The sequence below is a fragment of the Ilyonectria robusta genome (assembly GCF_021365365.1).
Source record: "Ilyonectria robusta strain PMI_751 chromosome Unknown BGZ61scaffold_17, whole genome shotgun sequence".
NCBI lineage: Eukaryota > Fungi > Ascomycota > Sordariomycetes > Hypocreales > Nectriaceae > Ilyonectria > Ilyonectria robusta.
Window position 1 is genome coordinate 503,845 of NW_025764451.1, and position 22,829 is coordinate 526,673.

At 49.2% G+C, this 22,829-nt stretch overlaps 7 protein-coding genes across 7 annotated transcripts; 4 read left to right on the forward strand and 3 right to left on the reverse strand.

Annotated features, from left to right (window-relative positions):
• Positions 1-1,284: 1,284 nt before the first annotated feature.
• Positions 1,285-2,837, reverse strand: BGZ61DRAFT_535380 (salicylate hydroxylase; the record flags this gene model as incomplete). Its single annotated transcript, XM_046254268.1, has 4 exons — positions 1,285-1,644; positions 1,700-1,855; positions 1,914-2,079; positions 2,131-2,837. 4 exons carry the CDS (start codon positions 2,835-2,837, stop codon positions 1,285-1,287), a joined length of 1,389 nt encoding a protein of 462 aa, XP_046101134.1.
• A 2,656-nt stretch (positions 2,838-5,493) lies between these two features.
• Positions 5,494-6,605, forward strand: BGZ61DRAFT_496251 (uncharacterized protein; the record flags this gene model as incomplete). Its single annotated transcript, XM_046250994.1, has 2 exons — positions 5,494-6,300; positions 6,369-6,605. The coding sequence occupies 2 exons, from the start codon at positions 5,494-5,496 to the stop codon at positions 6,603-6,605; spliced, it is 1,044 nt and encodes a 347-aa protein (XP_046101135.1).
• A 1,673-nt stretch (positions 6,606-8,278) lies between these two features.
• BGZ61DRAFT_535381 (aspartate aminotransferase) lies at positions 8,279-9,641 on the reverse strand (the record flags this gene model as incomplete). The annotated part of the gene is made up of 2 exons (XM_046254269.1): positions 8,279-9,355; positions 9,450-9,641. The coding sequence occupies 2 exons, from the start codon at positions 9,639-9,641 to the stop codon at positions 8,279-8,281; spliced, it is 1,269 nt and encodes a 422-aa protein (XP_046101136.1).
• A 305-nt stretch (positions 9,642-9,946) lies between these two features.
• BGZ61DRAFT_456548 (uncharacterized protein) lies at positions 9,947-11,817 on the forward strand. The gene has a single exon (XM_046246531.1). The coding sequence runs from the start codon at positions 10,009-10,011 to the stop codon at positions 11,707-11,709; it is 1,701 nt and encodes a 566-aa protein (XP_046101137.1). The 5' UTR covers positions 9,947-10,008; the 3' UTR covers positions 11,710-11,817.
• A 181-nt stretch (positions 11,818-11,998) lies between these two features.
• BGZ61DRAFT_590628 (Hydantoinase B/oxoprolinase-domain-containing protein) lies at positions 11,999-16,064 on the reverse strand (the record flags this gene model as incomplete). The annotated part of the gene is made up of 3 exons (XM_046256641.1): positions 11,999-12,832; positions 12,888-15,016; positions 15,080-16,064. The coding sequence occupies 3 exons, from the start codon at positions 16,062-16,064 to the stop codon at positions 11,999-12,001; spliced, it is 3,948 nt and encodes a 1,315-aa protein (XP_046101138.1).
• Positions 16,065-17,012: 948 nt separating this feature from the next.
• On the forward strand, positions 17,013-18,794 carry BGZ61DRAFT_395602 (major facilitator superfamily domain-containing protein). The gene is made up of 5 exons (XM_046242936.1): positions 17,013-17,064; positions 17,093-17,258; positions 17,316-17,431; positions 17,489-18,211; positions 18,265-18,794. The coding sequence occupies exons 1-5, from the start codon at positions 17,043-17,045 to the stop codon at positions 18,624-18,626; spliced, it is 1,389 nt and encodes a 462-aa protein (XP_046101139.1). The 5' UTR covers positions 17,013-17,042; the 3' UTR covers positions 18,627-18,794.
• A 1,053-nt stretch (positions 18,795-19,847) lies between these two features.
• Positions 19,848-22,818, forward strand: BGZ61DRAFT_496255 (pyridoxal phosphate-dependent transferase; the record flags this gene model as incomplete). The annotated part of the gene is made up of 4 exons (XM_046250995.1): positions 19,848-20,373; positions 20,431-20,694; positions 21,498-21,662; positions 21,788-22,818. 4 exons carry the CDS (start codon positions 19,848-19,850, stop codon positions 22,816-22,818), a joined length of 1,986 nt encoding a protein of 661 aa, XP_046101140.1.
• Positions 22,819-22,829: the final 11 nt, after the last annotated feature.

Sequence of the window (22,829 nt, forward strand, 5' to 3'; positions counted from 1 at the left end):
TAGTAGTAAAGAGGCTGGGTTGCTATAATAAAAAGTTTGTATATAATAGAATAAGGGTGTTAAATCTTTTAAACTCTATACTTTGCCTAAATTGGGTGGTAATTCGAAAGCTTATAAAACTGCTGGATAATCTTATAAGTATCTACAGGGAGTAAGCCTACAAGGTACCGATATGCTGTATATATACTAATAGTTTTCTCAAGTTAGTAAAGCTGACTTATATCAGGTATGGTGTTATTTATCTAAGCTAGTTACTTAACTGAAGCACATTTCAAGATTATCAGGCAGATTTTAGGTGAACCAGATTCCCTCTCTATACCCTTCACCCATCCTCCTCTACTGAGATTATTCACGCCTTACCATCTTCTTCCCTGTCGCTCCTATGTTGCCCGTTGACCATACTGCCTTCTACCGCCCTCCTTTATCTCGCCGTGGGCCCGTTTAATATGTTGCTGCCGACTTGTTGGACTGTTCCATTCGAGGTGGTGATCGAGTGCATGCCGCCAACTCGGCACGCGCCTGAGAGCGGCACTATTGTACACCGACGCGACACCTTTGCACCGAGCCGATCGTAATGATTGACTTGTTGATTGATTACTCCTCCTCCGACCGGGCTGCGACTGTCTTTTACTGCCATCTTGATTTGTTCCATTACCTTGTCGGAAATCCCTTGGCCTGTGCCTGTCTTGGACAATGCTCCGCTTAAGACGTAGCACCATAGCTGCCGCTTTGTCCCGGCTGAGGATCGAGAGCACTCCCGACCGTCAGGCCTCACTGGGCATCATCACCTGTAAACTAGGTACTGCGTTACCCAGATGGCAATCAAATGACTCCATACCTCGCAGGTTCGGCGCCAAGCAGGCGTATTAAGCCATGCCATCGTATGCTTACACACTTGGATAAGGCTGATACATATTGAGGGATGCATAGCGTTCGGCCTGGCACTATTCATGCCGCACCAATCTCAGGTCTTACGAATCACAAGGAGTCAGCCGCCGGGTGGCGTCACGACACACCGTGTGGCTAAAATAGGTTGCTACGCACACTGACCAACCTGTCAATTTGGTCTTTTGCACCGGCGCCTGCACAGAGAACCAGTTTTCAGTCATTCTCGTTATTCTTGAGCAATTACATAACCGATAGCTCCCTTGCCTTCAACCGCAATGAGGGGGAACGTGAATTTCGATGGTAACAAATAGTAATTCTATGTATCTATCGCATTTGAAACCAAGTAGATAGCTGTGGTTGGTGCAGTTTCTTGACTATTGCGTGGGAACTTTGAGATCACGCCGCCACCGTCTTCTGCAACGCTGCCGCTTTGTTATCCTCCTCCTTCAAGTTCATACAATCATAATTTCCGCCCGCCGGAAGGGAAAGCTCCTCGATGGTGCCAGTCTTTCCAGACTTGACCTCGGCAGCCAACCTTTCGTAGTTGTCCTCTGCATTCTTCTGGCAATCGAAGTCCATGACCCAGTCTAGGAGAGGCATGACGAGTGAATCGGGGTGCTTCTCAACCATCTCAGGTGTCCAGTTGTTCTTGTGGTAAATGTTGCGCGTGGAAATGGAGGCTTGGTGGATGACGTGGGAACGGTTGAAGCGAATACGTTCAAACACTTGGAGAGCGAGAGGGACGTCGCCTTGTGACTTTGGGATTATCAGTATAAAGATATTCGGCGCAATCATATGACGGGTGGCTTACCTTTTCTAAGCAAATGGCCATTGTTGCCGCGTCTTCAACAGCTTGGCAAGCACCGTTGGCAGAGGTGGGCAAGTGACAATGAGCCGCATCGCCCATGACAGCGCAGTGCTTTGAAGGTGACAGCCACGTGGCGAGGGGGTCTCTCCAAACCAGTTTCTTCCAACCCGTCATTATCATACACAAGAGATCGGCATAGAGAGGTCGGATAACTCACGTAATCGACCATTCTTTCTTCGGGAGTCAACTCCAGCACTCGGCTCCAAACCTCAGGGAACTTGGCCTTCTTCAGATAAAAGCGCACGTCCTCCTTCTTGGCAGGGAATGACCAACCCTCCTTGATATCCGCATCATCAAGATGAGTGAGAACCCAGGCGCAATCACTAACAAGATAGTAAACATTTGTAGGAAACAAGTAACGTATACCAGCTTACCGGCCTTGGTTCCAAGTGTAGATGAAACCGTGCATGTCTTCGCCAACCCAGAATCTCGTCGTGTCCTCATCCTTCTTGGTGAGCTCAGCCATAAACGGGTCCTTCAGCATATCTTCCGTGAGCTCAAAGAAGGCTCTGAAGATCGCATAGCCACTGTTTACTCTGCTCTCGGGAAGTCCGAGCATCTGCGACCTTGCCAACGACTTGGGGCCGTCGCACGCGAGCACAACGTCGCCGACAATCTTCTTGCCGGTTACGGCAATGATGACGCCATGTTCGCTGTCCGAATCCACGTACTGCTCGACTTTTGAATTGAAGTGCATCTCAATACCGAGCTCATTGGCGTAGTTGTAAACAATTTCGTGCATGGCGCCCCTGTGGCCGGCGAATGTGCCCTTGAGGTCGATGCCTTGGGGCCACGGATCGCTCCTCAGCATCACATTGTCCTGGTTGTAAAAGTCCAGAGTCTTTGCCCTATTGACGCCGGCGGCGAGCAATGCCTCGCCAATTCTCCCGTTGTCCCAGGAGTCAAAGACGCGTCCGGCGTTGGGCACAAAGTCCAGCAAATCTCCGTGAGAACTGGCGCCGCCATATGCCTCAACGAGAATGGGATGCATGCCGCGGAGTTGGCATTCAATTGCGGCTGTCAAGCCACAGAAGCCGGCTCCAACAATCACGACTCGCAGCTTTTCTGTTTGCCTGGCCATGTTGACAAGGGTTGGATGACGCAAGGATCTTGATTCGGAGGAAATGATATGCTGGGAAACAATCTGGGTGATGATTGGCGACGCCGCTAGTTATGTAGAGTTCTAGTAAATCGGGTTAGTAAAGGGCCGATGACATCGGGGTAGACTCCCAGACCATGGAATAACTCGACAAATCAAATGAGACCCCGGATTGAGAGCCCCATCGAGAGGTGCGGACGACTCGGAAAATATTCATTCCAATAGGTCGATGTCCCTCGTAGGCCATCAATTCGCGAGCCATTTATTCCTATCGTCCTATCAAATTTTCCCCTCGACGTACCGCAGACGTGATGCCGACCGATTCGTGAGATTCACACCAACAACAGCATTTGGCCATCTAAGGGTGTCCAATATCACTCAACTGCCGAGATATCACCGCCCAAGTTCCTCCACCATCCTAGTTTTGTGGGTACGAGTATTTCTCAATTGACCATAAATGAATTTGAATACTTATCTCACGGATTAGGACTCATATTGTTGGCTTTTGGCCATGATCAATCTGCTCGTCATGACCAAACACTAATGCGACACCAAATTTGTCTTCACGACGTTTCTCAACAACTTCGGGTTGGTTGAGCACGGGCATTGATTGACTTTTGTGTTGGCCTTACAACCCCAATACTCGGTTTTCCCAGTATAGACATGGCTGCCCACTGTGCGGAAGAGATCCAACAAGTTCAAACAAGCCTTCCTCGAGCCAGTATATATTCCTCGGTTTTTAAGGCCTTGGCTTGTCTGACACTGACAGTTATTCGGACAATTACTGCTAATAGTGTCCTAAAGTTTTCGTGGCTCGTTGTCGTCCTATACTTTTCGGTTGACATCAGAGAGGACGCATGGGAAGTGCCCAATCCATATTTAGCTGCATTGACATTTCAATAGTTCTATGCTCTATATAAAAGAAAATGATTGGAGATGCAAACATTTTATCAAACCTGCTTCTGCTGTGCTGTACTGAGAATCTATTTAGCTGTGAAAGCTAAAAAAAAACAAGAACATCAGCATCGAGTTCATTAATTCTTATTTTACTAGATATTTATTCTAGCTGGTGAATAGATTTCCATCCACAAGAAACGCGAGGTTGTCTCGTTAATTTTATCGAGCTAACATAGTGTAAAATTGTCATTGTGCCCCTACTAATTACTCGAAGTTCAGACCTGGCGTGCCCGACGTCTTAAAGTGCAAGGACGTTGAAGGTAAAGTCCGAGGCACAACATAAGATCATCACGTAGAAATCTCTGGCAAAACCGATTAGAAATCTTTTGCCAGACCAACTACTGCGGAATAATTTACTAGACTCTGGAACCCGGGTAAATAGATGGAACCCGCAAGCCCGTCTCCGGAACCCGCGGCCTCCGCATTTCTTCTTCACTTGTCCCAAAGAGGGATATGTGCTGATTGGTCAATGGGAAACTTTCGTGTAGTAAATATTCCGGGACCTTTTCAAGTTTGATTCAATCTGGCCTCTTGGACCGTGATGCGTGTGAAGCAGATACGGTGCTACCGACGTTTCCGGCTCTTGCTGGCATACGCTTGTCTCCCGAGGCAGAGAATGCGGGGCAAGATGTTCGAGTAGATGCGAATTCAATCCTTGGGTACGCATCTAAGTAAAACATACAGCTTCTCAGAAATTTGAACTATTATGCCCTCTACATGTTTCGATGCCTGTAAAGGTTGGCCGATTAGTTTAGTAGAAATGGAAAGCTAATTCCCTCGCCGTTACTGAAATTTGAGATAGCCCTGAGCAACGAGGAGAAATTCGGGTTTAAGAACGGCTGATTTACGCCACAGCGTGCCCTTTACGCAAGGTTTACGAGGAGGAAATAATTTATTTTGGCTTTTATAAGAGAAACAATTTGTGGAATCGAGTCTGTCTGCCTCCTCAAATATCTCCTGCTCCCTCTGCCCTTTAATATATTTTTATGTGATTCTTCATAATTCTCCGTGATAATGACAAATGGACTGATTTCATACTATTATATAGAATAAAAAGAACTGCACGTCTATACGTGATCCATCATGTATTCTGCAGGTAAGGTGTGGGTATTAGTCGTGATGCTGATGGATTGACATGACTGGGCGGGCTTGTTGCGGTGAAGAGGTTACTAAGGAGTAAATGACTCTGCTGCAGCGAGGGTACATTAATACAGTGCGAAGGAGTGTGAGGACGTATTTCCTATTGATTCCAGATGTTTTAGAAGTGGGTATACGGAGTATGACCAATCATCGAAAATGGTTGGCTGGCACTGCTGTGGATGTCGGACAATGGTGATACTATCACGAATCCACAAATGAAGCTAACCTTATCAACAAACAGCAACCGATCGAAAATTTACTAGTCCTCCTTTGGATTTCAGTGTTAGAGAACACACTCTCTAGCACTGATGGAAAATAGAACTTAGACCGGAACGGGTTACTTCGGCCACGGCATCACGGCGGTTGGCGATTGCTTCATCTAACCCTATTGGGGGTGCCTAAGACATTATTGGTGCAACGTGAGAACGTGGTCGACGGGATTCCCACCTCTTCCGCTGTCGTCCGCTTTTCCCATTTTTCTCCCGTCAAACTCACCGCTGTTACAATGGATTCCTGGAACCAGCTGGCCGCACCTAAGCCGATGAGCAAAAAGTCAGAGGCTTCAAACGAAACTAACGCTCAGGATGCCGACTTTTACCTCCACCCTCACCTAGTCCCTGATCATGATCCATGCAAAGGCCGACTTCTGCGCGTGTCTGCTCCAGTGCCATCAGGTACCGTTCTCCTGGTGGATGCTCCATACGCCGTCGTGCCAGCTGTGGATTCACCAAGGACGGATGATCTCATTTGCAGCAACCTCGTCTGCTCGCGACGTGTAAAACAGGACGGCAAAGGTTCGTGCTGCCTCAGAAACTGCATTCAAGACGTCATTTGGTGCGATGATGCTTGTCGGGCTGCAGACTGCGCAAGGCACGAATTTGAGTGCCTGTGGCTGAAGCAAAATGGAGAGACCATCCGCCGTCAGGAGGGCGAGTACAACTTTGTCACACTTTGGCATGTTGTTCGCCTACTAGCCGGGCGAGGCTTGGAGTTGCACAGGGGGACGTCAATACCATCTCAGCTCTATTCATGGGAGAATGAATTCAAGCGCGGTTGGGCTTCCGTCGAAATGTGCTGCGCGTACCTTAATTCATGGCCGGAACAGCAGATCGAGCACTGGAAGAGACTGGCCAGCACGTATCTCAGCGACGCATCAATACTACCTTGCCTGTTGACTGCCAACGACATGCTATCACTCATATGCAAAGAGGAAACAAACACATTTGGACTCTATCCGAAGATGACAGGACCTTTGTATATGGTTGATCAACCCGTGCAGAGAGGGGAATCTTACGGATTGGGTATATACCCCAGGGCCGCAATGTTTAACCATTCTTGCCTACCAAATGTACGTAGGAATAATCAGAAATCCCTCACCATCGCTTGGACTTTTAAGTTAACCGCATTTATCTGTAGGTCACGCACAAGCCTAACAACCAGGCACGAATGGTCTACACTGCAGCACGCGACATCGCCCAGGGGGAAGAGTGTTGTATCACCTACTTCGACCTAACAGTCTATGAAGATATCATGAGTAGGCAGGGGTTGGTTCAAGACCAATTTCAATTTTCATGTACCTGCGAACGATGTCTTCGAGAAGAGGCAGAGAGGAATTTAGCCGGCATAGAGTCATTACCTTTTGGTCCATTTTAATTGGTAGTAGAAATCGCATTAGCTGAACTAAGATCCAAATGAACAATTTGAATCTCACTTTAGACTTTTTCCGTTTCCGTATGATAATTCTCCATCATAAACCCAGTTTACCGTGGCTCTGCAGAATGCTAGGTGCATGCGTACGATCATACAACACGATGACTCAGGCTTAGAATTTTGTTCCGTCCAGAAATACCACACAAGTTTTAGGCTCACTCTGGCGCAATCCGTTAAACCAGCTTAAGTTGTGCAAAGCTCCGCGGCCTGGTAAATGCTGATACGGACTGATTGCATCTTAGTTCTCGGTCGTGAGCTTAAGTAGAAGCAACCAAATGCATCACAGATAGCCACTTTTGTCAGACTTCTGAGAATACCTGTAGTAGATGATGAAGATGAGAAACAGAAGCATAGTCCACGTCAGGGTTTTACTCATCTTATCATTGTGCATCGAATCACAGCAGGCCAGGTTTGATCTTGTACAGCCCGAGGCGTTTTATGGGCAGCCACCAAGATGGTGCACGAACTACCAATGATGTACCACGAGCCGTACGAAAACAAGATTTACGCGAAATAAAATGAAAGTAAAGATCAGTCAAGAATTAACGCGCTCGGGCGCACAGTAGATGCCCGTAGTTCGGCCATTCCCATGAAGCATCCCTACTTAACAAAGCCGCTCTCGTCCTAAACGCGGCACCATGGGCACTCTGAGCTTTTGACAAACTCGCGCTTTGAAAGGGGAATCTTGCGGGCGCATGGACCAGCCTGTCTCCCAGGCGGACAAACCTCCACCGTTGTGACAATATTGAGAGCCCGGCTGCAACGGGGGCATATGTAACTGAGAGTGACCAGGTAGCACATGCTTTCTTAATTCACGTTGGCGAGATTGGTTAAGATGAAAATAAGGTCAAGGGCGTCGCGAAGGAGGAGCGGACGAACTGTCGAAGTTGATGTCCTTAGTGTTTTCAAAATAGGTCTGAGCGAACTCGTGTTCATGTCTACCTACTGAGAAATGGTCTGACGGCGCCATACCTCATTTATAGAGACTAACTGAACGTGATTCACAGATCGTGTTTCAAGAAATTGTGACTCATTCAGTTATTTGTTTGTGTGTCACACATCCTACAGTCACGCGATACCTCGCCAGGCATCCTATAGGCACCACACATGGTACAGAGGTCAGTATTACTTGACACAATGATAAAGTGATACAAGAATGGAGAGGAAAGCCCTAGACCTTACACCAAAAGGTCTACTTGTGCCTCGGTAATATTTGAGCCCAGTGCAGCTGTAGTATTCTCGCCTGGTAGTATAGTATCGACTCAGGCTAGTATTATACCTGAGATACTACTCAGTAGTAGGTGGTGTCACAGAGACACTTGGTGATTGCAATTTATCAATACTCCAGGCTTTTCGCCAGATGACAAGTTGCTCGCACCAATATTCAATGGCAAGGTGATTGCAGTCTGACAGGCAACACAAGTTGCTGTAGCGCGAACGCTGCAAGGCTATCTTGGACCAATTACGACATTTGCCTCCTCGCTCGACAACAAGTTGATCCCATGGGCATCCTACGAGAGAGGTCAAGATCTGGGAGCTTAAGGTCACTAGATGTGAGTGTAAAATTGACACGAACTCTGAAAAACGTTGCCTGTTTCTTTTATTCTCTGGGTAGATTAAGCTTTCTGGTTCGCAACAACACTATGCATAGCCCTAGCTACATACTTGACGTTCTCATTTGTCAACCCGCACAGTGATATGCGTCCTGAGGGAAGCAGGTAGACATGATGCACATCCTGCAGTTCTGTCACCTGTTGCTGGGTCAATCCCGTGTAAGAAAACATACCCGTCTGTTCTACAATATGCTCCCATGTACCAGAAGTTCGCAGCGTCACCAACTCGTCGTAGAGAGCCTGGCGCATCGCCTTGATGCGCCCGCTCATCACTTCAAGGTCAGATATCCACATATCGCGCAAGTCTCGTTGCGAAAGAACCGCAGCTGCTACCCGAGCGCCGAACTGAGGCGCCATGGAAACGAGGGATCTCTGGGTGTCGATTAGATGGCCTAGGACACATTGGTTGGCTGGCGGACTCAGTGCTCGCGACACGGCAAGGTGAAGCGCGCCAACACGCTCTCCATAAAGCCCGAGATTTTTCGAGAAGGACTGGCAGACAGCCATCTCAATATTGGGATATTGGAAGAAATGTCTCATAGCCCAGGCATCACGGTCCAAGTCTCCCGATGCAAAGCCTTGGTACGCCGAATCGAAAACAACAAAAAGCTTCATTTTGTTGCAGAGAAGCGCAATCTCTTGCCATTGTTCTCTCGTTGGATCTAGTCCTGTGGGGTTGTGTGCACAGGCATGAAGAAGAATGGCGTCGTTTTCTTGTGCATCTTGCTGAAGAATCTGCATCATGCCTTTGAAGTCGAAAGACCGAGTCGCCTCGTCGTAATAAGGATATCGACGTTGAGTGACCTCAGGTGCATTTTCGCGCCAGATGTCTATGTGATTGTCCCATGTTGGATCGGGAATCCATATGTTGGTCGGGTGGAATTTCCTCTGCGCAAAATGCGCAATCAGACTGTTTGCGCCGGTTCCTGAGATTGTCTGGATGGAGGAGATGTAATCGGATGCTTGTTGGAGGATCTCGTCGCCGAAGATTAACTGCCGTGCAGGTTGAAGCAAATCGATGTTCCCCACGAGGGGAGGATACTCATGATGGCATGTCTCAATATCCATCCGCTTCTTGGCCTACTCATGAGCATTAGCTGTAGGATCTGGCTGGTTAAATGATCGTAACAGCTGAAGATTGTCCGGCAGTTGTAACCAACGTATGCGAACCTACCTTTGCAACCGAGGTCAGCTGCCATGGCTTCCCTTTGTCATCTCTGTATGCTCCGATGAGCAAGTTGACTTTTTTGGGAGCAGGGTCAGCTCGAAACTTGGCGTCCAAAGCAAACGGTCCTCCAGGCCTGAGAGGCTGGAGTGCCGAGAAGCGCGAATGGCCGTCGCCGTTGTTTCCTTTCTTGATGGCCATTTCTTGATCAATGATTAATTTTATGTCTCCCACTCAATTCCCTTTGTAACACTCTAGCTAATTTATATATAAGTTGGGAGCGGCTTCGGAACTGTCCCATGAGGGTCCCATGAGCGTGACGGATCGTCAAGTTCAACACCACCTCGCCTATCAGTGGGTCCAGCAATGGATGCTCGGCTATCACTCCGAACTAGCAGGGATGTAGACGGAACTAATAATGGCATTGACAAACCGTCGGTTCGTGAGCCCCGCTCATCTGACGAGATGCTTGAGCGTCTCGAGGCGTGTCGGTAGTTGACTTCTCACTCTTAGACATCTCGCGGCTGGAATCGTCCCCTTTGTTCTTTACCCCTGGCCATTAGCCATCATGGACCTCGAAGATACCAACCCAGACCCCGTCTACGTCGGCGTCTTCGGCAATCGAGGCGGCCCCCGGTCTCGGACTGGATGCCACACGTGTCGTCGTCGAAAGGTCAAATGCGACGAAACGAAACCCGTGTGCCGCCGCTGCGCGCGTTTGTCGAGGCCGTGCGACTGGTCGTCACCGAGAAGACGGCGGGATAGTCCACCGACGAGCATAAGTGCATCTGGCCATGGTCGTCAGGCCTGCAACAGTCTACACGTCGAACCGTGTACGATAGCTAGTGACGCGGCTGTCATTCTAGCTGCTTCTTCGCCACTGCCTCGCTTCAGTTGGGCGTATGACATTCCCCTTTATGCCCACACATCCCAATCTGGCCTTTGTCTGGGTCCCACAGATCATGCGGCGATATTGCTTTACCGAAGTACCTTTGTCAGTCTCCACGACACGAAAACGCCGACGTATTCGGTCCAATCGATTGTCTTCCAGATCGGCATCTCTTCGGCCCTCGTCATGCATATGGTGTTGGCAATTGGCTTGCAGTACCTCTCTGCATCACCGGACAGCTCGCAGCGGGGCGAGGATAACGCGCTTTGTGTCGATGCTGTGCGTCACTATTGCGAGGCGATCCGCCTTCTCGGCCAGGCAATCAAGGGAAGCCTGCCCCGTTCAGAATTGAACACGGTCTTGGCGGCTTTGTGGCTGATACTCGTCTACGAACAATACTTCGGTCATGATACAACTGGACAAGCACTCTGCAAGCATCTGCAAGGCGCAGCATCTGTGTTAGAGGCCAATCTTCCAAGTCTTGTACCCGCTTTGCACACGGGCAGTGAGCCGCCTCTGGTAGCAGACCACTCAATCCGTCAAGCACAGGATCTCCCATATCTGACCAGTCGGTTATTGGTGCGGTTGACAGTACTTGATGCTCGAGCAGCTTCCTTTGGGCTAGGCGGTCAATTGAACCTGTCACTAGCCCGATCCATGGGCCTGGATCATCCAAGTCAGACGGAGGTTCCGTGGTCCCACTTTCTCTCAGCCATCTATGATCACTCGGAGCCTTTATCTCAAGCCACTTGGGGCACTGAGTACCCTTCCACCGAGGTCGCGTACGATGACGATAACCAGGCGGCATTTCAACTATATCGCTACTGCTCAACTTTGCGTCTCATGGCTGCTCAGATCAGACGTCGAGATGGGGAGACCTCCTCTCTCATCCCAGCTGCGAAACGGATGCTAGAGCTTTTACAAGTGCAATTCAGAGAACTCTTCTCAACAGCTGCACGGATATCTTCATCCCTGAAGCCAAGCAACGAAGGCCTTATCATGACACTATGCTGGATTGTACCACACTACTATGGCAGTGTCCTGGACTTTTCGCGTATTATCGACATGGATCGTCCAGAGCAGCAGAGGGCAGAAGCAAGGGAGCAGATATTAAAGCTTGCGTATTATAGCTGGGAAAATGGCGGCGCCACAGCCATTGCTCGCGCGTCGTGGCCTCTCTTTATGGCCGCGTTAGCGACAAGTGATTGCATTCACCAGGATTGGGTTTTGAGACGTTTTGAACAACTAAGTTGTTTTGGAATCAACTACCGGAGGGCACATCAATGGCTTAAATCTAGGATACGTGAAATGCGACAGGGTGTTGCGTCAGACGAACTGGACTTGACATCTTCCTCTCAGATCAGTCAATTCTTTCTCTAGATTGGATATCCTAACGATGGATACCACTATTATTATAGATTTTCTCAATAAGATTAAGGTTGCCATGAGAAATTCTTTCACCCTTTTCGGTTCTCTTGGAGGCAGCGGAGTAATAGTCCGCCATTCAGCGACTCAGTACAATAATTTTACCAGGCATGATTTATGTATCGTCTTGGTCAAGAATACGTCCTATTCATTCTCAAATATGGTTTGAAGATCAAACTAAAAGTATCAAGGATATTTGTACATCTGTAACTTGAATCCTTCCATCATTCGCGAAGGTCAACTGTTAGTTACCTTCAGCAGTGGCATCCCTTTGAGCCAGACTTCCCGTCCTCATAGCCGGTCCTGCGCTTGCAAACTTGTCTCCAATCTTGAAAATGCCAAAGAGCTCCTTCTTTTTCACTATGTTGGGATCCGGGCCATAGCCACCGCCACCAGGCGTCTGGATGATTATCCTGTCCCCGGCGTTCATGTTGGTCGTTGCCTTCCCACCCAGGCTGATGGTTCGAGTAGTACCATCTTCTGGATCGCGCCGCACCCAGAGATTGAGACCTCTTTTCCCTTCTTCACCGCCTGCCATGCCGTAGGGCGCAATGACTCTGCGCTCTGACAAGATGGACACTTGGAGAGGCATACGAAACTCGATGTCTCTGATGCAGCCGTCACCACCACGGTTGAGTCCCGGGCCACCACTGCCACGACGTATGGAGAACTCGCGGAGAAGAACGGGATAACGACGTTCAAAGGTTTCAGGATCGGAGATTCTCGTGTTAGTAACATGGGTGTGTACGCCGCTCTCGCCCTCCCAGTCCGCACCGGCGCCAGAGCCACCAGCAATGGTTTCGTAATATCCGAAGCCTTTGACCACCTCGTTGGTCTCTGGATCGGTGCCACCGTATCCAAACGTCAGGTTGTTGCAGGTTCCTTGAGAGGCGGCGCATGCTTGGAATGCTTTGAAGACCAGGTCGACGATTCGTTGGGATGTCTCGACATTCGAGCCCACTGTTGCTGCCTTCAACGAGGGTGAGAGGATAGAATCCGGGGGGAGTTTGAGTTTGATCGGGGCGAGACATCCCTGGTTGAGGGGAGTGTCGGTGGCAATCATTGACCTTAGGCAGTACTAAGAAGAGGTTAGTTGAGGTGTTGCAATTCTTTACCCTCCTGTTTCATCTTACCATGATGCCAGAGTACATGACTGCCGGAGGACAGTTGAGATTGCCGTAGTGTTCAGGACCTGTCCCCTCAAAGTCAAAGACGGCATTGCCAGTCTCCTCGTCGATGTCGATCTTCAGTGACAAGGGGGTTCCGTCGTCTAGATAATCTGTGGCTTGTAGGTCTTGGCCTTGGAATCGCTTTGCAAACTCTTTCAGCAGCCGTCGAACCGATTGCGCAGCGTTGTTCTGGATGGCTTCCATGTAAAACTCGACGACAGGCCACGAGTAGTCCTTGACCAATGCCGTAATGAGCTGGATGCCTCGGTTGTTTGCAGCAATTGCTGCCTTCAAGTCTGCAATGTTGTCTTTCAAAGTTCTGGTTCCACTACATCCAGGGTACGAGCCAGGAATGTCGACCAGGATTTCATGGAGACCTGCGTCATCAAACACTCCTTCATTGACCATCTTGAACGTCTCTACAGCAACGCCCTCCTGCCATAGCTCTGTTGAGTGAGGCGGCATGGAACCTGGTTGAATGCCACCGATATCGGCATGATGTCCGCGGTTGGCCACAAAGAACAGAATCTTTTGGGGATCATTCTCATCGAACACTGGCGTGGTAACTGTAAGGTCCGGCAAGTGAGTGCCTCCCGCGCGTGGATGGTTGCTCAACAGAACATCGCCGGGCTTCAGCTCTCCAGGGCCATACAACTTGGCCTGGTAAGCAATGGCGTAGCTCATCGAGCCTAGATGTCCTGGAATATGCGGCGCGTTCGCCACCAGTCCTCCGTCTGCCGAAAAGATGGCACAGGAGAAATCAAGGCGTTCTTTTATGTTGACCGAAATGGATGTCTTTTGCATTGTCTGACCCATTTGCTCTGCGACACTCATGAAGCGATGACTGAAGATGCTTAATTGCACTGGATCCACGGCAGACGTAGCAACTTCAAGTGTTTGAACATCCAAGATGTCCAAGATGAGATGTTCAGGTAGAACGACAGCCGCACTGGAAGGGTCTAGAACAATTGTCTGAGTCTTGTCGACCACCATAGCAGGTCCCCGTATACGGCTCCCGATTTGAAGGTCGCCCAGGAAATACAAGCCAGTCTTCATCCAGCCCTCGTTTTCGTAATACACTTTTGTCATCTCCCTAGGCTTAACGGGAGTGGCAGGTGGTGATGACTGAACTCTGCGCAATTCGTCGAAAGGGCTAGTCAGCTTGAGATCTGCGCCTTTGCCGATGCTGCGCACTCTAGCATCATCCACGACAATGTCGCGAGGCTGCGTGAACCCAAACTCTTGGCGGTGGCGACTGGTGAAGGCTTCCCCAAAATCAGCCAGGACGCCAGGATGTGGGATCATCAGGGCTGTGTCGCTGCCTTGATATCTCATGTTGAGGAAGCGTTCGTGTTGAATTTGGTCCTCTTCAAATCCTTGAGAAGCGAGTTCCTGGCTACCTTGGGAAGCTAGTCGATCGAAGCGACTCTGTAGTTGCGTGTAAGCGTCTTCTGAAAAGGTCACCGTCTCTGGCTCTTGGTTCTCCGCCACCACATCAGCGAGTGCCATGCCGTAGGCTGACAAGATGCTGGAATAACGAGGGATTATAACGCGCCGGATCCCGAGATCCCTGGCCACAGCCACGGCGTGTTGACCACCTGCACCGCCAAAACAGCCCAGGTTATGAGCTCCAGTCTCAAATCCTCGTCCCTCGCTGAGTGTCCGGATGGGCCGAGTCATTGTGGTGTTTGCAATGGTGATGAAGCCCATGGCCACTTCGTCCGGGGCGAATTTGGTGGTGCCTTCTTTACTCAAGTTGATGGCATCTGTCAACTCGCTAAACTTCTTCTGAACAACAGCGTAGTCTAATGGACGAGGGAAAAGGTCGGGCACAATCCTGCCGAGGAAGAAGTTGGCATCTGTGACGGTCAAGGGGCCGCCTCTGCCGTAGCAGGCTGGGCCAGGATCAGCACCGGCGCTTCCTGGCCCGACTTTGAAGAGGCCATTCTCCCAGCTTAAGATTGAACCACCACCGGCTGCTACGGTGTTGATGTCCAGTTGTGGTGTCTGGATAGTAATTTCTGCGATGGTACTCTCAAAGATGTGTTCCAGGGATCCAGCATAACGTGTGACGTCGGTGCTGGTACCGCCCACTAATAATAAGTCAGATCATGAAACGAAAGGAATCAAGGCAGAAGGGTGCAAAGGATACTTACTATCGAAGCCCAAGACAGGAGTTCCATCACGATCATCATAACACGTTTTGGAGAGGCCAATAACTCCGCCTGCTGGCCCACTCAGTACTCCTCGAAGGCCACTAAAGTTCGTGTAGGCCGTCAGACCACCATCTGATTGGTTCAAGAAGAGTTTTCTGGCATTGTCGTCTTGCAGTTGACCCTGGAAGCCCTTCCGAAAATTGTCTAGATACTTATCCGTCACCGTCGACAGATAAGCATCAGCAACTGCGGATTGACTTCGCGGTACAATCTTGGCCATCTTCTGAAGCTCCGAGGAAGCAGAAACCCTGAAACCGAGCTCCCGGGCAATATTGGCAATACCAAGTTCGTGGTCTTGGAAAGTGTAAGAATGCATGACGGCGATAGCTACGCTTCGATAGCCCCGTGACCACAGCTCCGAGAGGTCACGCCGGACCTGGTCGTAGTCTGGAGCCTTGATGATACGAATTGCTTCGCCGGACAAGCCTATCGTCAGGTCAGGATCTGAAGCGACGTCGATAATGGGCTTGGGCTCTGGGTTCTCTGCGAAGCCCTCGATGGTAACACGCTCGTCAACCTCGAGCACAGTCTCATATAATTTGCCCATGCGGCGAACTGAAAGGTCAAAGATGTGAGGTCGGGCTTGGTTGCCTATTTCCAATATATCTCGGAATCCCTTGGTGATGACTAGCGCGGTGCGCTCGCCTTTACGTTCCAAGAGGGCATTGGTTGCCACAGTCGTCCCCATGCGGATGGATTCGACTTGATCCAGGTTCAATAGCGTTCCTCTTGAGATTGGCTGGCCAGTGGCCGTCTCAAGGATCTGTCGGATGCACTCGGTCGGAGCATCTTCATATTCATCAGGGCTTTGCGAGAGCACCTTAATAACCAGTTTTTCGTCTTTTTGGGGGATCCAGGCCCAGGCGTCAGTAAAGGTACCGCCTCGGTCGATGGCAATGCGTATGCCGGATGGAGTGGTGGCCATGATGGACAAGGGACCTTGGGTTGGTTGTCGTGAACAAATCTATTCAATCAAGATGGTAGAATTTTCTTGATTTGCCCAAGTCCCCGTCTTTTTATGGTAACACTTGGCAAGACAATATTCCCCTCTATAAACGTTTGACTCCGGTTTTCATCTGACCCGGGATCGAATCAGCCCCGGGTGAATTTGCATACGGAGGAGCAGCTCGGCCTGGGACGGACGGCCCGGTCTCCTCGGATGAAATGCCGACTGGTTTGATATGCCGCGTTAGATAAGGATCGGTCCACGATAAGTGTGGTAGTATGCCAAGCGGATTGTCGGCTCACAGCGACCGAGCCGACTTGCCAAGTAATTAGTGGACTAATCTCCACAGCAAAAGTCGGCATAACGATGCCGACGGCGATAGTCTAAAGATTCCTTGACCTCAGATCTCGCAGATAATTCACGGTCGGAATTTTGGCTAGCTTTGGCATAGCTGGCCGGTGTGTTACTTGTAACAATTACATTGACATTATGGTAAAAGATACAACAAAAACATGACAATTTTGGAGTCAGTAGAGCCTGTAGGGTAGTTGTGGAGATCGGATCGAGATTAAAGCAACGTTGACCGCCGGGGTTAGCAGATAGATAACGAGGTGCTACTTCTAGGTATCCTGATACCGAATCTTTACCCTTCTATCTTCCGATTTCTTATCTTTGGCAAAGACTGGAAGCCAGGATCAATTACAGCCTGGACAAGTTATTATAATTGCACACATGTAGCGCCGAATGCCTCTCTGATCCCACGACACAAGTTCAAACCATTACGTGATCGTTTGATATCCGACGCCCTCAAACATGGCAATTGGCAACAGCACAGGTGCAAAGCAACATGACAACACGCATTCGACGAAAAGCGCAACAACACGCAATGAATCATCGGTACCGGACTCTGACAATGGATCATCCGAATATTTTATCGACCCCATCAAAGAAAGGCGGATGATGAGAAAGTTTGATGCAAGTGCAAAACCATCCACTGACGTGAAGAGAAAAAAAGCTGACCCCATCTCAACAGCTCTACGCAATCATGGCTATGGGTGTTCTATACATGATGTCCAATCTCGATCGAAGCAACTTGGGAAATGCCAATATCGCAGGAATGCCAGAGGATATTGGGCTTGTTGGCAACCAATTTGGCACAGCGACAACCCTGCTGTGAGTCTACATGCGCTCCCCTTTGCAAGCCCCCTGACGTCTGAATCTTGCCTACAGTTTCGCCACCTATGTTCCGCTCGAGGGACCAGTTGCTGTGCTTCTGAAATTGATAGGCCCCAAGCCTCTCATGACCGCCAGTGCTTTCTGTTGGGGAGCCAGCTCTCTCGGAATGGGTACGTGTAGTTCCAACAGTCTTTCAGAGAGATACATGTACTGATTGACCTGAAAAGCCTTCATCCAGAACTACCACGGACTATACGCTTGCCGACTGCTGATAGGCTTGTTCGAGGCCGGACTTATTCCTTGCATAAACGTCTACCTTGGCTGGGTCTACAAGAAGTCCGAACGGGGTCAACGATCTTCCTTCATCTTTGCCTTCAGCGCTTTCTCTAGTGCCTTTGGTGGTATTCTCGCATACGGTCTTACCCAGATCCGCACTTCCAACTTTGAAGGCTGGCGGTGGCTGTTTGCCGTCGAGGGTGCCATGACCATCATCGTTGTGCCCATGTTCTGGCTCGTCTTCCCCGAATCGCCTACCGAAGCTTGGTTCTTGACGGCCGACGAAAAGGACATGATGAAGGCTCGTTATGCAGCCGATCCCTCTTGGGGTCACGATGAGAAGTTCTCCTGGAACGAATGTCTTAAGGCCTTTACCGATCCCAAATGGTATGCATTCTTTGCATACCAATTCTCGGTAAACATTTCTCTATACGGACTGACAACTTTCATGCCGGCCATTGTCCGTGGCCTTGGTTACGCATCTGTCACGGCCAACCTCATGACTGTTCCCATATATGTTTGCGCCTTGGTATTCTTTTTGGTCATTGCGTATTTCTCAGACAGAACTGGTTACCGTGGACCGTACATTGCTGGATGCCTTCTCTGCCTAATTGTTGGCTATGCGCTTTTGATTAGTGTCGACAACCTCAAAGTGAGGTTCTTTGCAAGCTTCAGTACGTTGTTTTTCTTATTGGGTCTCTCAAGGTATCATTCTAATATTTTCCAGTTGCGGCTCTCGGAATTTACCCAACAACGGGCCTGTCGTTAATGTGGCTGCAAGATAACGTATCGAAGCACTATAAGCGAGCGACCATGGTTGGATTCACTCTCTGTCTCGGAAACACTGCGGGTGTCGCCGTGGGGCAGATCTTCACTACACAGACCGCCCCGCGATATATTCCTGGACTGACAATCGCATTGGGCTTGGCATGCTTTGCCTTTGTCGATGTGCTGGTTCTTATGACTGCCTTCACTTGGGTGAACCGGAAGCGCGCGGCCAAGATATTGGCTGCGGAACAAGCCGGAACTCCGATCGTGCCGAATCCCGACTTGGGCGATTACGATGTTTACTTTAGGTACTCAATCTAGATTTGACGATAGGGTCAAATGTTGAGAAGGTCATGATAGGAGCTTACAAGTTACAATTACACCGAAAGACGGACCTCATTATATTGATGTTGTGATAGAGCCAACGATCCACCCGGAGTTTAATTCAGTAGGGGCCAAAAGGTAGCTTAGGATGGCCCTACTTAAGGCGTTGATTCTCCTTGGAAATAGAACGGCACGCTTTTTCCCTTCTTGAAGCTATATGATACTTCTTGTCCCAGTACGCTCATTATGCCATGGCTCTCGCAGCGGCTCTTATGGATATTTTATGAGTATTGCTATTCGCACACGCTCAAAATGCTACTCGCACACTCAAGGGCATCAACCAATTTTATCAAGAAGTCTCAACAACACACCGATTCGTGAGTAGACCTAAGAAATTAAATAAGCTTTATTCTAAAAATTTATTGTCTAAGTTCTGCTGTTTAAAATTTATCTTTCAATTTATTTTAGGGCAGGAACTCCTTCAGAATAAGATACCTTGAAGCGGGCGTACAGTCCGGGTACATTACATTGCACTAAGCTTAGGTATAAAAGGGCGTACTTGAGTGCGATTAGCATTTTGAACCGGTGCGAATAGCAATACTCTATTTTATCTCTCTCTCTTTCTAAAGATATCGAGAAGCAGTAGATTGATTGCTGCTTTCTGCATCTTTTACCCCTCCCCGGGTGCTACCCTGCGGACGGCGGACTGCACTAACAGCCTCTCCCACCAACAAAATATCACCATAGATGGGCTTGGGTAGACAGCTATTTAAACCAAGTAAATTTGACTCGTTACATATGCAGGGTATATAAAGCGTCAGGTTTGAATATATTGAACTTAAAGCACTCCTTATACCAGCTTCAATCTAGTCATAACTACATTGCATTACTTCAAACTTATTGTGAGAATTGCGATTGCTAGTGTTTATCCTCCCAGTGCTTCATCATCTCCTTTGACTGCTATGTAATTGAGCCGGCGTTATTACCGACTACTCGTTGATATGATAGCGCCACAGACGCGGGAAGGTGTCTTGCTCGGCAAGCTAGTGCCGATACCGTCATGTGGATTGAGCAGAGTGGTCGATCCATAACAATTCAAAGATAAAAGAACGGATTATTTCTTATCGTGCTGAGAAGGACCCCTGTTTGCAAATATATTGGTATTAACCCCCAGAGAGCGTTGGTCCAGGATCGACAACCAATTCAAGAATCCTCAAGATGGCAAACACTCCAGTGGTCAAACTTCTCTGGCAGTTAATGGAAATTCCGTCCGTTAGCGAGGAGGAGCACGAAATTGGTGTCTTTCTTGCCCAGTATCTGAAGTCCTTGAACTATACCGTGGAACTTATCCCAATTGCACCAAACTCCGACCGTTGCAATGTGTATGCCTATCTCGGCGACAGTCGCAAGGCACGTACCTTGCTCACCTCTCACATGGACACAGTCCCGCCGCACATTCCTTTCAGCATCAAGGGAGACACCATTTTTGGCCGCGGAGCTTGTGATGACAAAGGCCCTTTAGCCGCCCAGATCATTGCTCTCGAAGAGCTACGGGCTGACGGTGCCACGAAAGCCGGAGATGTGTCTCTGCTCTTCGTTGTGGGAGAGGAGAAAGGAGGCCCTGGAATGCTTGCGGCCAATGACATGAACCTGACGTGGGAAGCCGTCATCTTTGGAGAGCCGACGGAGGGCAAGCTGGCTACCGGTCACAAGGGACATTACGTCTTCGAGCTCTTTGCGACTGGTCAGGCTTGTCACTCGGGGTATCCTGCCCAGGGGAAGAGTGCAACAGCGATGCTAGTGTCATTGTTGGAGGAACTTGGGACGCTTGAGCTTCCAACCTCTGAGCTGCTTGGGCCGACGACCTTTCACTGTGGAAAGATCAATGGCGGCGTGGCATACAATGTCCTCGCAGCCGAGGCCTCTGCTCTGTGCGGCATTCGTGTCGCGGCTGGGTTGGCAAGCATTGAGAAAAAGGTGTCTGAGGTAGTCAGAAAATACCCCGACATCACCTTGAAAAAGTCATTCGCATATCCTGAAACTCTTCTCGATCACCAGCTTCAAGGTAAGATCATATTACATGTAATAACGACTCTTTGGTCCAATCTGATGCTGATAATGGCCACAGGCTTGGAATCCATGCCCGTTTCATTTGGTACTGACATCCAGCGCCTGAATGGCGACCATAAAAAGTACCTCTACGGGCCAGGATCCATCATGGATGCTCATGGAGAGAACGAGCAGGTTGAAATCCCAGACTTGATTGAATGCGTGGCAGTGTATAAGCGACTGGTTCTAGAGATGCTGCGACAATAGCATAGTTAGACATGCAATTAGAAATGAAAACGCTAACGAGATTGGGCTATATACAGACATCACAAGAAGTATACAGTCTCGTGATATTTGGGATCGTGGACTATACAAGCCAGGTCCATTTCTCTTCAGTCAATGGGATCAATCTGGTGACAAATACAATAAAGCCGTTAACTTAACTCTCTGCTACGATGGCTCATTCGGTCACAACTTATCCCGTGGAGAATGATGATGGTTGTCTCCTCCACGATGATCAAGCATCTGATAATTTGGTGTTATTCTACATTTCGGGCAGCCCTTCCGAACATTCCTGACAATCTTTGGTCGGCTTACGCGTCGGCTGAGCTGTATAATTACCGACCATGTTATCGTCGCCTCGCCGATAAGACGATCGGCTGGAGTATCCGCGCCGCAAGAACTCATGGGGCCTAGATGTCTTAGGGACAAGATATCTACGAGTGAAGCTTCCGTTGTCACTCCTATTTTACAGAGAAATTAGCGATTTACTTCAACAAGGCTTTTGTTCCTCTTTCGAGTCATCAATCTCTTACCGAGGTATTGTTACCAACATGCCTGCCAATCTCGCCGAAATCCCGGCACTTCCAAGAGACGAGGCCTTTGCCATCACAGCAGATTTCATAGCTGATCGTGATCCGAAAAAGGTCAGCTTGGGAGCAGGAGTCTACCGGGACGAGAATTCGAAACCATGGGTTCTACCAAGTGTAAAAGCAGTATGTTGATGAAACGCGGTCAGAGCAGGAAGTGGAAATTGCTAAGGGGTTTCTAGGCCAAAGGTGTACTTCATGCTTTGCCTTTGTTGGATCATGAGTATCTTCCAATCCAAGGATTCGAGCCCTTTTTGTCGGTAGCGAGACAACTCATCTTGGGTCAATATGATGACTCCCGGAGCCATGTTGTATCGGTACAAACAATATCAGGAACAGGTGCAAATCACTTGGGAGCTGCATTCTTGGCTGAGCAATTGAAGCCCCGACACGTCTTCATCTCCGACCCTACGTGGAGCAACCATGGCCTGGTCTGGGAGGTTGCCGCACCTGGCGTCATCCGAAAGACTTACCCTTATTACAAATCCTCAAAACGGTCATTGGACTTTGAGGGCATGGCATCGACACTGGAACGAGATGCGGAAGAAGGCGATGTCATCATCCTGCACGCTTGCGCACATAATCCTACTGGCATTGACCCGTCCAGGGAGCAGTGGCAGGCGCTCGCGGGGCTCTTTAAGCGCAAGAAGCTCTTCGCATTTTTTGACTCGGCGTACCAAGGCTTTGCGACAGGGGACGTGGACGCAGATGCTTGGGCCGTTCGACACTTTCAGCAAGTACTCTTTGACGCAGACGGTGTTTCTGATACCCCCCAAGGCATGTGCATTGCGCAATCATTTGCTAAAAACTTTGGCCTATACGGTGAGCGAGTTGGTGCTCTCCATCTTGTTCTACCTGCGCGAACACCAGCTTTGGGGTCGCAAAGTCAGCTGCTCCGTCTCGTACGAGCAGAGATGTCCAATGCCCCGCTCTTTGGCTGTCGAATTGTTCATACTATTCTCTCGGACCTGGAGCTAAGGACCATGTGGGAGCAGGATTTACAGACAATGTCGGGCCGCATCAAGCGAATGAGAAGCTTATTGAGAAACGAAATAGAGAAGTATCCGGATGTGGGAGATTGGAGCCATTTGGAGTCACAGATTGGCATGTTCAGCTACACGGGATTGAGTGAAGAGCAAGTATTACGGCTGAGGGAGGTTCACCATGTGTATCTCATGCTTAATGGACGGGCCAGCCTGAGTGGTGTAAATGACGGGAATGTCAAGTCCATAGCAGCCGCCATAAGCGATGTCATCCGCTACCAGTCATAATAAGAAGGATG

Coding starts and splice junctions, on each gene's coding strand:
- BGZ61DRAFT_395602 (XM_046242936.1), top strand. CDS start 17,043: ATGATGAGAAAGTTTGATGCAA. Junction 17,065..17,092: donor GATGAGAAAGTTTGATGCAA/GTGCAAAACCAT, acceptor TGACGTGAAGAG/AAAAAAAGCTGACCCCATCT. Junction 18,212..18,264: donor GAGGTTCTTTGCAAGCTTCA/GTACGTTGTTTT, acceptor AATATTTTCCAG/TTGCGGCTCTCGGAATTTAC.
- BGZ61DRAFT_456548 (XM_046246531.1), top strand. CDS start 10,009: ATGGACCTCGAAGATACCAACCCAGACCCCGTCTACGTCGGCGTCTTC.